Source organism: Hippocampus bargibanti, linkage group LG04 (assembly GCF_051943395.1).
Source record: "Hippocampus bargibanti isolate YZ-2025 linkage group LG04, ASM5194339v1, whole genome shotgun sequence".
Taxonomy (NCBI): domain Eukaryota; kingdom Metazoa; phylum Chordata; class Actinopteri; order Syngnathiformes; family Syngnathidae; genus Hippocampus; species Hippocampus bargibanti.
In genome coordinates this window covers 28,428,042-28,443,346 of record NC_142737.1, presented here as the reverse complement: position 1 = coordinate 28,443,346, position 15,305 = coordinate 28,428,042, and the positions used below count along the sequence as shown (strand labels likewise).

At 42.6% G+C, this 15,305-nt stretch overlaps 1 protein-coding gene and 1 long non-coding RNA gene across 2 annotated transcripts in view; one reads left to right on the top strand and one right to left on the bottom strand.

Annotated features, from left to right (window-relative positions):
* LOC148899626 (multiple epidermal growth factor-like domains protein 9) overlaps nucleotides 1–15,305 on the top strand; it is a 57,945-nt gene that overhangs the window by 39,350 nt on the left and 3,290 nt on the right. The window contains exons 3-5 of the mRNA XM_088995016.1: nucleotides 158–297; nucleotides 5,265–5,414; nucleotides 13,966–14,235. Of these exons, the coding sequence (XP_088851142.1) occupies nucleotides 158–297; nucleotides 5,265–5,414; nucleotides 13,966–14,235 (560 nt within the window). The remainder of the gene's footprint in view (nucleotides 1–157; nucleotides 298–5,264; nucleotides 5,415–13,965; nucleotides 14,236–15,305) is intronic.
* LOC148899627 (uncharacterized) lies at nucleotides 8,207–9,164 on the bottom strand. The gene is made up of 2 exons (XR_016114872.1): nucleotides 8,375–9,164; nucleotides 8,207–8,295 (listed from the first exon to the last, which is right to left on the bottom strand). It is a non-coding gene; the product is annotated as an uncharacterized LOC148899627 (long non-coding RNA).

Sequence of the window (15,305 nt, the reverse complement as noted above, 5' to 3'; positions counted from 1 at the left end):
TGTTTTTTTTTTAATTTCTTATGCTGTGTCCTCAAAATCCGACAGACGGACAAAATGCCCATCTCTGCTTATACTTTTATTTGTGTTGCATACAGTATATTATTTTAATACCTTGTACTGTATTAAGAACACGTTATCTTATGTGTTATCCTTCCAGCTCAGGGATATGCACGTGCAAGAAAGGAGTGTATGGACCCAAGTGTGACGAGTGCCACCCAGGCTTCTTCCACTTCAGCAGCACCGGATGCCAGCCCTGCCAGTGTCACAATCACACAAACTATTGCCATCCACAGTCAGGTGTGTCTGTTAATGAAGGACATTGTAACTTGTCATTTTGAACTGAGTTTCTAAACTAGTGGGTTGGGACCCAAAAGTGGGTTCCATGTTTGTTCTCATTTTCATTTTTATGCTACAATACGGAAGCATGCCAAGTTCCCACATGGAGCATAATTAGGTAAGCAACAGGAAGTGTAGCTCACACCTAAAGCTTTAGGTGTTACTCTGTAAACAAAGACAGTGCAGCTCAGCCTTTGTCTAGGAGAAGGCACAGCTAGCAACCCACCAAACCACAGATAAAAGTGGCCTTAATGAGAAAGCGTGTTTTTGCTCCGTGGGACATAGATCTGTCACCTGAATAGCAGTGGAAGGAAATGCAATGATTCCTCATGATGAAACCCAATGGGAGCAGGTACAGTGAGAACAGTGGAGGCCTCAGAATTGAGCCCTGCGGAACACCGTATTACAGTAGGGCGGTGCGTGACTCAGAGAAGCCATGGTTACCACAAAAGGGTCAGTCAGCTAAATAGGACCTAAACCACTCAAGAGTGCTACCGCCAATGCCCACCAAGTGCTGCAAATGAGTCCGCAGAATAAGGTGTGCCACGGTATCAAATGCTGCAGTCATATCCAATAAAACCAGACACACATATTCTCAAGTGTCATTTGGCAAGAGGATAAGAAGCGTATAACAGGGCTGATTCTAACATGTTCTTTCTTTCTGCAAACTGATATTGTCCTCATTTTGTTATTAATATCAGTGTCTGAAACTCATGACAAAAAGTTACCGGACACCCGGGCAGACAACTCTGAAAAGTTGCCTGCCCGGTCATAAAGTTACCTGCCTGATTTTTCACAACTTGAAACACAATAAGACGACTAATCGCAAAAAAAAAAACATTGTTGCAAAGTATTAAGTATTGATAATCAGAATATATAACAGAACAACACTTTAAAATTAAGTAATTGATGTATCTACCACAAATGCTCCTTTGCTTAATTTGTCGAAAATATCCTTTGCTGATGATTATGCTCCAGTTGTCGTTTGTCCATACATTTCCCGGCAGGTTGCACAGTGCAATATTTGCGTTGCGTCGTCTGCTGCAAGCCACGTAAACTCATCTTTCCACGATGCTCTCAATATACGTAACATACATTCTGTTAGCTTATTTTTAGTCTCTCTTTGAGGCTGATGTTTTGGCTTGATTCCTAATCACGTATCCATTTTTCTTGTGTTCTCTGTGCGTCTACTTTTGAAAATGATATGCAAAGGCAGGACCTGATAACGCTCGGGAAAAGCCGGGTGCGAATTTATTCGATGCAGGCTTCTGATACGCTGCTGAATATGTCAATTGCCAAACAAACCAAACTAAAACATTGCCAAACGAACCCAAATTCAGAAATTTCAAACCGAACGAATATTTCGAAATCGGAATGAAGCAAACGTTTGATTTGAATTTTTTGTTGTTTTTTTTTTTCTGGAAAAAGTTGTCGGCCACCCGGGCCCAGAGGTTCTGGAAGTTGTATGCCCGGCGTAAAAGTTACACGCCTCGGGAATCTGGGCAGACTTTATTTCAAACACTGTTAAAATATTGAACCTATCTGTATTTCAATAAGCTAGAGATATCGTCCAGCCCGAATTGGAATATAATTTGTGATCATGATGCATACCTGTCAACCTCCGCGGCTCCATGCCTTTACAAACTGTCGTATTTTCTCTTAAAAAATACAAAATAATCTTACACCATTTTTTTCAAACGTGTTTATTTATGTAGTTTAACACGTTATATTGTACCTGTGTTTCATTGTATCATTCTGTACATATTCTTAATAAATGATGAGATTATAAGTGTTGCTTAATTACTACAGTGGTCTCTATTGTATGCCATTGTTGCCTTCTTTGCTGGCATGAGTATATCTTTTGATGGTTGAAGGTCATAACAATTGCCAGGGTAATTCATCTTCACCTGCAAGTAGGCAACAAGTATGTCTTATGACATGCTCTGTCTGTATTCTGTGTTGATTTTCTGCATTCGCTTTGTTCACGTGTGATCGGAATGATGCAATGGGAAATCCCCAGGCGGCATGCGCACAGTAGCATCAAACCGCTCGCTTCGTTTGCAACAAAAAAAAAAACAACTATACCGCGATAGAGGCTACCGCGGCGAACTCGTTTGACTTGATTGTTTTGCCGTTTCGTGATAGTCGGTGTGTACCGGATGGTACCCATAATTGACAAATTTGCGTTTTTCCGTACTGATTTTCTTGTATGTCGTACACGTCTTAAAATGCATAATAAATGTACTTTGTACGGCAAAAACGTACAGGTTGACAGGTATGATGTGAAATTACAAATATCGGGATATTCAATGTTGTCCATATTCCACTGTTCAAATTACAACCGTTGGCTTGAGTTGACATTATTTGGCGTGCTTATATCAATTGACTGAGTTTTGAATGGTTTCCCTTCCCCGAGTGGATGGACAATCATTTTTTTTTTACTTTTTGCCTTAACACCCCAGTTCCATAGAAAGATGTACTGTACATCCGATTCATTTGTGGCATGTCTGATCGACACACGCCCACAATACAAAAGCCCTTCCCTATTTCAGTTAACTGTAAAGCCTCTCCCAAATTACAACTCTTACTTAGCAAGTAGCAAGTGGATTAGACAGAGCGGTCTTGTAAAATACGTATATTGTTCATCTTATGAAACTGTCAGTTTTTTTCAAGTGAGCCTGAAGAGTTTATTTAACAAGGAAAAAATACATTGAGACCCAGGTCTCATTTCCAAGTGGGACCTGGCCAAGAAAGCAAACTAATAACTTTACTGGAGAGTTTAGAAAATGATTGTACCCCAGCTCCAAGCAGCCACTGTCATGATCTGGTTGGCGACCAACGGGGGGCGCTGTCGGCCCCGCCTGCACAGGTGCTGGTTGTCCCGATCAGATTTGCGACCAGCGGGTAGCGACGTCAGCCCTGCCGGCAGCCTCGCAGGTGCTGGTCGTTATAATCAATGACACTTAAAAGGACACCTGGCACGATCATCCGGTGCCGATTCATTGTTTGTTTGCTGCTTGGTTGCAGCATGCATCGTGTACGTGTTTGTTTAACCTTGGCGGACTTTTACACTTGGTTTTCTGTTGCTACTTTGTATTTTTTCCATTCAGATCATTTTGATGTTTTACATTTTGTTCCTGCTGACTTTATTTTAATACAATTTGTCAAACAAGCTCCTGCTCCCTCCTGCCTGCTTTTTGGGATCCGAACCCGCCATCACCACCTCGCAAAACCGTGACAGAATGAATCGGCCAACCATCGGATCCCGCAGGTACATCGGACCCGTCTCATTTCCACCCTGTGCCTGGCAATGCTACGTCCACGTTAGCGCAAGCCTCGTCGAGTTTGAATTGCGTCACTCGACGAGCCGCAACGTCCACGTAAACGTCCGGCCGAGACCTACTTCCAGGTGGCCGTCCAGGGTGACACTGGGTGACTGGCATTGCACGCCCATGTCCAGCCACGCTGTCGTCGTGCATGACGAATTGAGTCTCATCCACGACGAGCCGTGCAACGTCCGCGTCAACGTCAGTCCGAGACCCCACTCACCGCTGGATCCCGGAGCGGCTCTGGACTGGTCTCGTTCCCCCGGAGCCGGGCAGTTCACGCCCACGTCGGCGTCCGACCGAGACCTGGTCCCATACGGCCGTACGGGGTGCCATTCTGCGCCTGGCAGTTCGACGTCCACGCAGAGCCATGCGCCGTCGCGTGAACGTGCGAGAGGGATCGCACTCACGCCCACGACGATCCGTGCCGCGTCTTCGTCCACCCCAGGCCGAGTCCCGTTCCCATCAGGCCGCCGCCCGTCGTATGCTGGAGAGGCAGCGGTTGCCCTCTCCACCGACCGTTCCCTGGCGAGTGGACCTTTTGGGAGACTGTTGGGACTTCTGGAAGCAGCCCCTTGAAGGGGGGGTACTGTCATGATCTGGTTGGCGACCAACGGGGGGCGCTGTCGGCCCCGCCTGCACAGGTGCTGGTTGTCCCGATCAGATTTGCGACCAGCGGGTAGCGACGTCAGCCCTGCCGGCAGCCTCGCAGGTGCTGGTCGTTATAATCAATGACACTTAAAAGGACACCTGGCACGATCATCCGGTGCCGATTCATTGTTTGTTTGCTGCTTGGTTGCAGCATGCATCGTGTACGTGTTTGTTTAACCTTGGCGGACTTTTACACTTGGTTTTCTGTTGCTACTTTGTATTTTTTCCATTCAGATCATTTTGATGTTTTACATTTTGTTCCTGCTGACTTTATTTTAATACAATTTGTCAAACAACCTCCTGCTCCCTCCTGCCTGCTTTTTGGGATCCGAACCCGCCATCACCACCACGCGAACCGTGACAGCCAGGCCTTTTGGCACATATGCCTCGCTTGAAGGATGGTAGGTGAAGTGATCAGCGGTGACAGTGGAGTGGCGAGAAGGATTTTTAGAAGCCATATGTCTTGCTGCTCTTATGCATGAACAGATGGACTACTCAGGTCTCACTTGGGCTCAGAGAGTGCTCTATGGATTAACTACGGTTTGATGGTTATCTCTAAGGATTGATTCAGGGAAACAGTCCGCCCAAGCAAGAATACATTGTGCAAGTTGCATTGTGACAAATCATGGCTCATACAACGAGGTGAGCCATGACTGGTCAACACCTGAACCCTCAGAAAATGATGTCCGTTTCGCTCGACAGAAAGTGTTGAAATGGCCTCCCACTGCAATGGCTTGAAATTGCTGGATTTGATTGATTAACTCATACAGTATTCTACAAATGCAATATGAATTAGAATGTGGCTACACAAGTGGAATATAAAATATTACTGTGAAGCATATATCAAGCTTGACTTTGCATTTAGTACAAATGGTTCTTCCACTGTATAAAAACAACAATAAAAAATATAATCAGGATGAAACAGAGATATTCTGAACTTTATTTCTTCAGGTGTATGTCTGAACTGTGAAGGCAACACCCAGGGGACGAATTGTGAGGAGTGCAAACCAGATCATTACCGCAGCCGTAGCACTGCCTTGACCGAAGCCTGTGTCCTATGCCCCTGCTACAACTCTTCTTCCACTGGCACTTGTCATACCGGTGAGTCCCTGACTTTACACAAACACACACCTGCACACACACACACACACACACACACACACACACACACACACACACACACACACACACACACACACACACACACACACACATACACACAAATTTGAGCTGCCTGTCACATTTGCAAAGCCAGCTGGACCTCCCAAGTGAAATCCTTCCTACCTCAGTTACATGTTACATGTAATTTTACTATATAAATGTCCATTACATGGAAGGAACCATAATTGGGAACTAAAATTAATGGATGTCACACGCATCGTGATAAGGCTTGATTGGTGCGATTTCTCCCTGTCAGTTGATAAAGAACAGCAACAGTAATAATCTCCAAGGATGTTTATGGTTGCTTCATGAAGGGTGAATCAGTTGGTCAAAGTACACGCCATAATAAAATTTTACAGCCCGAAATATTCATCTTGGTTTGTGGAATTGAGAAGATTGCATTAGATTTGTGCTTCCTGCCATAATGTTTTCATTTGTCAATGAGCAAAGTTGCATAAATTGGACTGAGTGACATTTTTGCTCCGGGGTTTGTCTGTCCCAGTTTTACACTACACCTAAATGTTTTTTTTTTCTTTAGTTTATTGGCTGCTACTGTCATGCCCTGATAGTTACAGTTTCATCAACTAAAATAGTGTGGACTTCCAATAAATTTGCAGTGATACCAAATAAAGTCATGCACACCAGTCGTGTTCACAAAAATATTTGACAGCGTGGTCAGCATTGCATTTCTGGTCCAGTGTTTTTTGGGTGGTAGGGGGTGGGGGGCAATCCACTCTCCTTTGTCTTCAAGCTTTTAACGTCTTAGTGAGAAAACCCTCCTGCACACAGCAGTATTATTCAATCCATGTTTGGTTTTGGCCGGGAAAAAATGTCATTATTTGGGAAGAACACAGTGGCTTTAATTGAGTTACAGGCAGTCTACACATTTATAGTCCAAATTCTTAAGTAATGAGCGTGATGAAAGTTCTTATTCCTGCTTTGGTTATGACCTGGACAACATTTGTGCGCGTTACATAATCCGAAAAGTGTCTTTGTAATCTCTTCGCACGATCTCATAAAACTCAATGAATTCTCAATTGAACTCAATTGAAAAGATACATATACACTTAGGGATCCATCGTCGTATGTCCACCGCAATTTTGCTCATACATTTTCGGGTTAATTCAAAGATGAAAGTCCTCTGGATTTTCCCAGAATTCCGGATTTTAAAAATTTTCATGAAAGTTCCATAGGAAAATTGAGGACAAATATTAGTTGACAACATTGAACGAACGCACATTTGACTTTGTTGTTTTTCTTGTCGAGACACCGCCCGAGCAAAGCGCTCTTCAGCACTTGACTTTCTGCTGTGTGTGCATCACCCTCATCTTTTGGTTTCAACTCATCAGAGCTGATGTCATCGATTAAAGAAGTTTTGAACTACGGCAACAGCTAGGCTAGTCAAGACAATCCGACAGTCCAGGTCAGACGGACACGATTTTTTCTGCTCATGTTGTTCTCTTTTTGTCCAAATTTTGCTAATGCGAAATTAGCCATGTTGAGGCACGAATATTAGTACCAGTAACATACAAAAGGCACATTAACTGAAGAAAAGACAGGAAGCAGAGGTCGAGGTAGCAGAGATGAAGATATTGAGGTTTTCTTTGGGAGTGACCAGGTTGTATAGGATCTGGAATGAATATATCAGAGGGACAACTCATGTTAGAGGCTTTGGAGAGAAAGTCAGAGAGGCCAGATTGAGATGATTTGGACATGTCCAGAGGAGAGAGAGGGTGAATATATTGGGAGAAGGATGCTGAGCCTTGAACTGCCAGCCCAGACAGGAGACCAAGAGGAAGACCTAAGAGGAGATTTATGGATTTTGTCAAAGAGGACATGAAGGTAGCTGGTGTGAGAGATGAGGATGCACAAACCCGGGTTAGATGGAAGACACTGATTCGCTGTGGTAACCCCTGAACAGCAAAGCCGTAAAGAAAAGAAGTCAAAAGGCAAATTAATCATTGAAGTATTGGAATAGTGATTAGTGTAAACTAATTAATTTTCTCGCAATTTCCCTCAATATCATCCACTTTTTCTCCTTCTTGGGTCAACCAACCATGTCCTGGCAGCCACTTCTTGCATGGCTTTTGCCATGTTGCCATGCAGGGAGATAGTGCCGGCTGTTAGGTTGTGTGACCACACGAGAGGTGCTGCAATGTGTTAGGGAGGGGAAGGGACATGAACCAGGCTGAGCTGAGCTGAGCTGGGCTGGGACAGCCTCAGCACAGTTGGGCCATCTCAGCGCCACTCAGGCAGTAACAGACTGAGGGGGATGGGCTGCATTATGCTTTCAGAAAGCATCAATGTAGAAAGATGGAAATCATCAGCGGAACGGCTTTGTTTTGTGTCCTTCTATCATGTTAACAGCGCTGTGGCTGTGCATGATTTCATTCACAGTGAATTCTGGCGATGGGTGAAAAAGCAGCCCAAAATTCGTGTTGCCTTGGCAATGTCAGCATTATGGCTTCATATTATAAAATCAATGATTTTCACATACAGTGAGACCTCAACTTACGAACTTAATTGGTTCCCAGACAGAGTGTGTAAGGTGAAAAGTGTGTATCTCGAAGAAAAAAAATTCCCATAGGAAACCATTAAAATGGGAATAATCCGTTCCCGGGTTTCCATAAAATAGACTTTTCAACTAAATAAGCCTTAAAACTACACACAACCTACCTTATCCTATGCATAATAAATGTGCTATGGTATTGTAAATAAAGAAATACACTGCATTGTATCATAAAGTCACTTTATTTACATTTGTGATGGTCATTGATGACTTGATGGAATGGCGTTGGAGGTCGAAGGTCAAAGGGACTTGCTGTTTGGAAAGAGAGGCACATTACATGAGGACTGTAATTAAAGAAATAAACTGTGCTGTAAAATAAAGCTGTATTTACCTTTTTGATGGTCATTGATGGCTTATGGAAGGAGAGTCACAGAAGGACTGTTGGTAACTTAACCTCTGGTGTGGCTTCTCTTTGCTTCTTTGGAGACTCCTCATCCTTTTTGCTGATTAAAAACCTCTTAATTGACACCTGTTGCTTTCTGACTTGTAAGGTGTTACGAGGCTGAGGCATCACATTATCGTTCATCATGTTGATGATTGTCATAGCCAGTCTTTTCTGGATGGAACTGTTCGGTAAAAGCCTGCACATCATTCCACTTTGCCAACATTGCCTTCTCCTCCTCGCCCTCAGATGTTCTCGAACCATCCGTTACGGGCTTTAAAATCCTGAATAAGCGCCGAACTTCCAGGTTGGCGCATGGCGATATCGGCGTGAATTAGCCGTGCTTTCTCGCATAAAATAGCTTTACTCACGCTGTCGCCGGATAGCTGCTTTTCGTGAATCCAAATTAACATAAGTTTTTCAACTTCTTCGATTGCCCGAGACCGTCGCTTTAAGAGCATGGAAACACCTTTTGCAACAGACGCACCTTTGATAGCTTCTTTGATGCGAAGGATGGTAGTACTTAGCATAGCCGCGCTCTGTCGCTAAATCACACAAACGCACACGTCGTTCGTGTTTTTCAATTATCTCCTTCTTCTCAGCGACGGTGATTTTATTGTGTTTCTTCTTGGGCTGAACACGGGCCTGTGGTGGGTTTTTTTCGGTGCCATGATCGTAAAAGTATAAGCAAAAGGCTGCAAGGAGGCGATGGACGTGTGCATTCAATGAGAGGGGGTGTGCAAAGTAGCGCTGTTCGGTTGCCGAAGATCACTCAGCCAGAGCCGAAGGTCGTGTGCTTTCGTGTTCTTCCGCAGAAGATTATGTATTTATGTATACACACTTCCACCGAAGTGCGTAAGATGAAAATAGTTCTTATTATGAGGCTTAATATTCATAAATTTGACGTTCGTATGATGAAAAGTTCGTATTATAAGGCATTCGTAAGATGAGGTCTCACTGTATGTGGATAAACCTTGTTATAAATGAAGATCTTTATTATGACACCCTGAGAGGTGAAGTGGAGCATTGTTCCATATCAGAATCTGGGTCACACATTAAATCACTCATCTATGATTCCATCTGCACCACTGCTGTAGACTGGCCTTCATTTTTAATGTTTTCTACTCTTGTGTTTTTCTAAATCATGTGTCTGACAGTGCCTACCTTAGCTACTCGTGATCTCCTCACTTAACATGGAAAAAAGAAGGAAGCCGGCGGGTCAAATCTTTATATAAGTTAAGTTATATAACCCAGCGCGTCGGCGGCCTTTGAACCTGCAGCAATTTATCCGGAGGAACATGCTTTGCAATATAACATAGCCATGTGATCATTCGAGATAGAAAACATCTAGACCAGCGTCTGATGGTGTTTTTAAGCCATTAGCACAGATACAGTAGATGGGGAGATGTGCTGTCTGGATTCTCGAGCTTAAAATCAATCTCAAAATCTCAATTTGCCATTCATATTATCAGTAACGACAAAGACAACTGAATAGAATTGGATGCTTACTTCTTGTATGTTTCCAAATAAAGATGTTATTTTTCCAAAAGATGCGGTCAAGTTTGATTAAAATGCTACCTGATTTACACAACTAACAGTGTCAAGTAGAGCTGATTCTCCAAATCAATTTAATTCGATTCACAAGGCCGTAATTTGATGCGATTTACCATTCAGAATTCACTTGGATTTATTTTCAATTCATTTCACGGTATGACACAGTACCATATTTTCCACACGAAAAGGTATACCTACATACCTTCCATTTTCTTCAAGGCTCATAGCGCACCTTAACTCATTCACTACCAGATGATGTGCAAAAGTCCACTCCAGTGCCAGGGTTTTTGTCATGTTCACTCAAATTGCAGGACCCACAGAATATTGACTTTTAGGACTACATAAACATTCAATTCAGAGTAAGAAACCTTTGTTCTCCGGAGGAGCATGCTTTACAATATAACATGTCGTTACTGGTAATATGAATTTGTTTGTTCTTGTTCTCTTCTTTCATCAGAAAAAAATAGTTAATTCCTAAGTTATATGGGTCTGGAGCTATCTGAGCTTGAAATGGGGGTGGCTGTATACAGTGGTACCTCGGTTCTCGAACACCTCACAGTTCGAACAAATCGGTGTTCGAACAAAATATTCGAGATATTCTTGCTTCGAACGCCAATACGACGCGTGAGTGCGTACGCGAGGGTGGGGAGCTGAGCGACGCACGGGTGTATCGCTCTCTCCATGACCAACTGTTGTCGCTAGCGGACGTGCTGCGTTTTGCTCTAGCGTTTAATATAGGTGTACAAAGAGTTTTAGCCGCTAATCATGCCTCCAAAGAAAGTAAGTGCTGCTTAAAGTGACGAAAAAAAGTAGTGCATACAACTATTGTATTTAAGAAAGAAATAATCGCAAAATATGAAGGAGGTGTGCGAGTGTCTGATCTGGCGAGGGAATACAGCATGGCGAAATCTACGATCAGTACGATATTAAAGAATAAGGAGGCTGTGAAATCTAGTGATGTGACCGTGGGAGTGAGAGCAAGTGTCAATGGTTAGGTAGCTGTCATGTTCCGAGCGAGAGTGACGGCAGATGACTCGTCGGAACGTAGTGGAACAGACATGTACCAACCAAACAGGATGTGTATTCACAAATCAAAGAAAACACAGCGAGTAAGAAGGCAGGGGGTGATCCGACCCGCTTACTACGCCAAAAAGCAAATGGCACACGAGGGTGCAAAATTACGCGATCCCGGAAGATGACATAAATTTAAGGGACGCAGGGAAAATACCTCGGACCGGATTTACTCGCGCATCGAAGGAAGAGTCCAGGAACGGTGGCGAGGTGAGTCAATCATCCGGCATTGGCGAGGTGAGTCAATCATCCGGCATTGGAGAGGTGATCGCGAACTGTATAAATGCCCCGTGTCCGTGATTAGAGAATGACAGCGGGTGGAGAACGGCCGGGAGAGGCAGCCCCCCCCCCCCCTTCGCTGTCAACTCGCAAGTGACAGGAGCAAAGACGTGGTTTCGGTGTTCGAAAAAAATCGCTTTTCGAACAGGGTCCTGGAACGAATTATGGTCGAGAACCGAGGTACCACTGTAACATACAATACAATACATACATATATATTTATATAGTGCTTTAACAACAGCTGAAGCTGTAACAAAGGGCTAAAAAAGGGCATGGACAAAAGGCAAATGCTGCCCCCTTGTGGAAGGGAAACACAATGCCAGAGATCTGACCAGCGCTTTATCTGTGCTTTTTCAAAACCAAAACCCGAACCAATTCGTGAAGGGCGCTCCACATTACACTTTTCAATTCCCCTATAAATTCGGGAATGGCAGCGAATGAATTAAAATCAGATGCACCTTGTAGATAGAAAGCTCGCTAGCTAGCCAATAGATAGCTAATAGATAGATAACTGGCCAGCCAGCGAGATAGCCATATAGCTAATAGATAGCTCACTTGATAGCCGGCCAGGGAGCTAGATAGCAAATAGCTAGCTAGCAAGATAGCTAGCTGGATAGCTAGATAAATAAATCAAGAAATATTCACACTAAATGCTCACCACAGACAGGGATATGAAATATTCACAAAACAGTGAATACAGCACTTCTTTTCATATACTGTACTCATTGACTCAAAATAATAATAATAATAATAAAGTACTCGTATGTATGTATTGCCTTGCATTTCACGCTCATATAAATACAGACCCATATCATTTCGGAATTAACTTTTTTTCTGTTGAAAGAAGAGGTTTCTTATGCTGCATTGAATGTTTATGTCATCCTAAAAGTCAATCAATATTTTGTGGGTCCTGGAATTTGAGTGAAAATGACAAAAACCCTGGCACTGGAGTGGACACATATCCTGCGACTGTAAAGTGACCTTGAGAGTTTTGAAAGGCGCTTAGAAATGAAATGTATTATTATTATTATTAATAATAATAATAATATTATAATATTTTGACACCAAAATGGCTCCTTGCTAGAGACATGCTTAAAACGCAGGGTTCAAATTTATGGAGGTCGGTCCGGCGGTTGAACACCGAAGTAGAGCAGTGGCAAGAGAGTTCAACATTAACAAGTCAGTATTATAATTTGGTGTTGGTGAAGTAAACTGCTTGATGGTGGTGTGTTTTTGAGGACACATCTGGCTACAAATAGAGTTACACTATGAACATGAAAAAGTTATAATTGAATCGCTAAATACGGACAGAATTCACACTAATACACACATTAAATACATTTTACTGTCACCTTCTCGTTCTGTTGGCATTTCCTTGTACGTATGTATGAAAAAAAATACAAAATAGACTATTCACGAATGTGCACTCATCATTTATAACCCTATTTATGATAGCTGTCCATGTTAGGCGCTTTGTTACAGCTTCAGCTGTTTTAAAGCGCTATATAAATCAATATGCATCGTATTTTGTTGTATTGTATTCAGTGCACCTTTTACTGTGGAAATCTCAATATTTTACTTTCAAATGGGAGACTATCAGAAGAAGCAATGCGGCCAATAATAGAAAACTTCATGTTTGGTGCATTCGTCAAAGTATTCAAATTAACCCTCATCCATTCATCATGTATGTTTCATTGAACATGACCTGATATCATATTAAATAATATTTTTTAAATTTAAATCGATTCCAACCGGGCAGGCTTGGCAAATAAAGTGACAAAAAAAAACTATAGCCCAGTGACGTTCACGTTCCTTTAACTGCCGAACAGAGTTTCCGTTCATTCCTCTCTTTGTTTCCTAAACTGAAGCAAACAACTGCTCTAGAGTTATTTGGCGCTGATATCAATGCTTCCGCCATGTTGTTTTACTACACTAATCTTGCGTCGTGACGAAATTTTATGGGATGCGCGATGTCAAATGAATTTGTGGAGAAAAACACATAATAAAGGGATTGCGTTATAGTTTCCTGAATCAATATCTGGATATGAAAGGCAAAAAATATTCAATTAGATACATTTTTCTTTTCTTTTTTAAAACACAGCTCAAATATCGATAGGTACTTATTGTTACTGTTTTTTTGTTTTTTTTTTGGGGGGGGGGCGGTATTGTGTTCTGTTACATGCTGAATTGATTCTGTGTTCAGGTAAAAGGAGTTTGGAAACCCTTCAGTTGTACATTACTTAGCTGTATGAACAGTATAACTTGTTGTTGTGAGCCACCTGGTGGTTCACCGACGAAATCTCATCTAAAACTTAACTGGAGTGCTATTTCATTCGTCATTCGTCACAATGAAGAAGCAACATAAAACAGTTTATCTGATTCAATTTTATTGCCTGCATCTGCACTATGGTTCTACGTGATATTTAACCCTTTCATGCACAAAAAAACGCAAAAACATAAGAAACACAGAACTGTAGTAACCGTTGTCCCTGAAGGGCTGAATGTACACGTTGCTCTTGTGCTGTATTTTTTTTTAGATCAACTGAAGATTTTGCTCATGTGTGACTTGACAGCATTCCGCTTTGTTCTATTATCATGCTCCTGATAGGTACTGACTGTTGTTTGTTCTTGTTCAGATCCCAGTGGCTCCCCAGTGTGTGACCAGTGCCTTGACCCTTACTCTGGCCTACTATGTGACCAGTGCAGCGCTGGCTTCTACAAATCATCAGAGGCTTGCGTGCCATGTGACTGTAGCGGGAATGCAGATCCTCAGGGTCCCCGCCAGCTTTGTCACCCCAACAATGGCCACTGCCTCAGCTGCATTAACAATACCACTGGACCCCAGTGCCAGCTCTGTGCCCCTGGATTTGAAGGGGACGCCCTGGCTCATAACTGCACCAGGCTGAGTAAGTAACAACGTTGAGTTAAAGGACAACCGACACCATTTTTTTGTTTCCTAACTGACATCAGAAAGACGTTTTATAGCATCTAAAATACCCAAAACACGCAGGCTGATATTTTTAGTCAAATGCAATACACCAATAAAAATGACTTAAAGTGTGTTAAAACTGCAAGAAATTAAGCTGCGAATTGGGGATTTTCCGAAAGTCCCGCCCCCAGTTCGTGACGTCACGCCAAGACGTCTTGCCTTGCTCGAGAATCAAAACAATGGCTTCAGATTCGGAGAAGATGCTTTCTTGTTACTCATCCAGTTATGAATATGATTCAAATAGTTCTGAAGAGTCCTCCCATATCAATTCGAGCCGTCAGTGACAGCAATGTAGCACCCAGAAAATGCAGAAGATGGCGACCAAGCTCCGTTGGAAATGGGCTGATTTGTCTGCTGGGAATTTGTGTCAGCGAATATCAAGTAGTTGTCTTGGTGCAACACACAACGATTCACCATCGCATCATTTAGGTGTTTTCCTTCTAATTTTGCCATCAACACGGATCAACACGAAGTTTTCAGACCAAACAAAGTACCGCAAAAAAAAACACCCCTCCCTTTGCATTCGCATGGCCTCACCATATCTCAGAGATTGTATATACTGTATAGTCAAGCCTCAGTTTTTGAATCTCAATTTGGTTTTTAACCAAAAATTTTTTTTTTTTTTTATGCCTCGGTTTACAACCGAAAAACGGTTCTCGACCAAACTGAGTGCACCTGAATGCACCACTAGACTCCCCTGTTTCCCTATACAGTGAGACCTTGGTTTACGAACTTAATTGGTTCCCAGACAGTGTGTAAGGCGAAAAGTGTGTATCCCATTTTTTTTTCCCCATAGGAAACCATTAAAATGGTTGGCTCTTGGTCTGGTGGAGGTCACACTGCTGCTGGAGGATGAAGCTGTGAACTCCTCTTTCCACGATGCTATTAATAATCATAATGATTACATTAATTTTTAAGTGCCTTTAAAAACTCTCAAGGACACTACAGTCACGGGATAATGGACGTTTTCGTTTTGTAGCGTTTTTT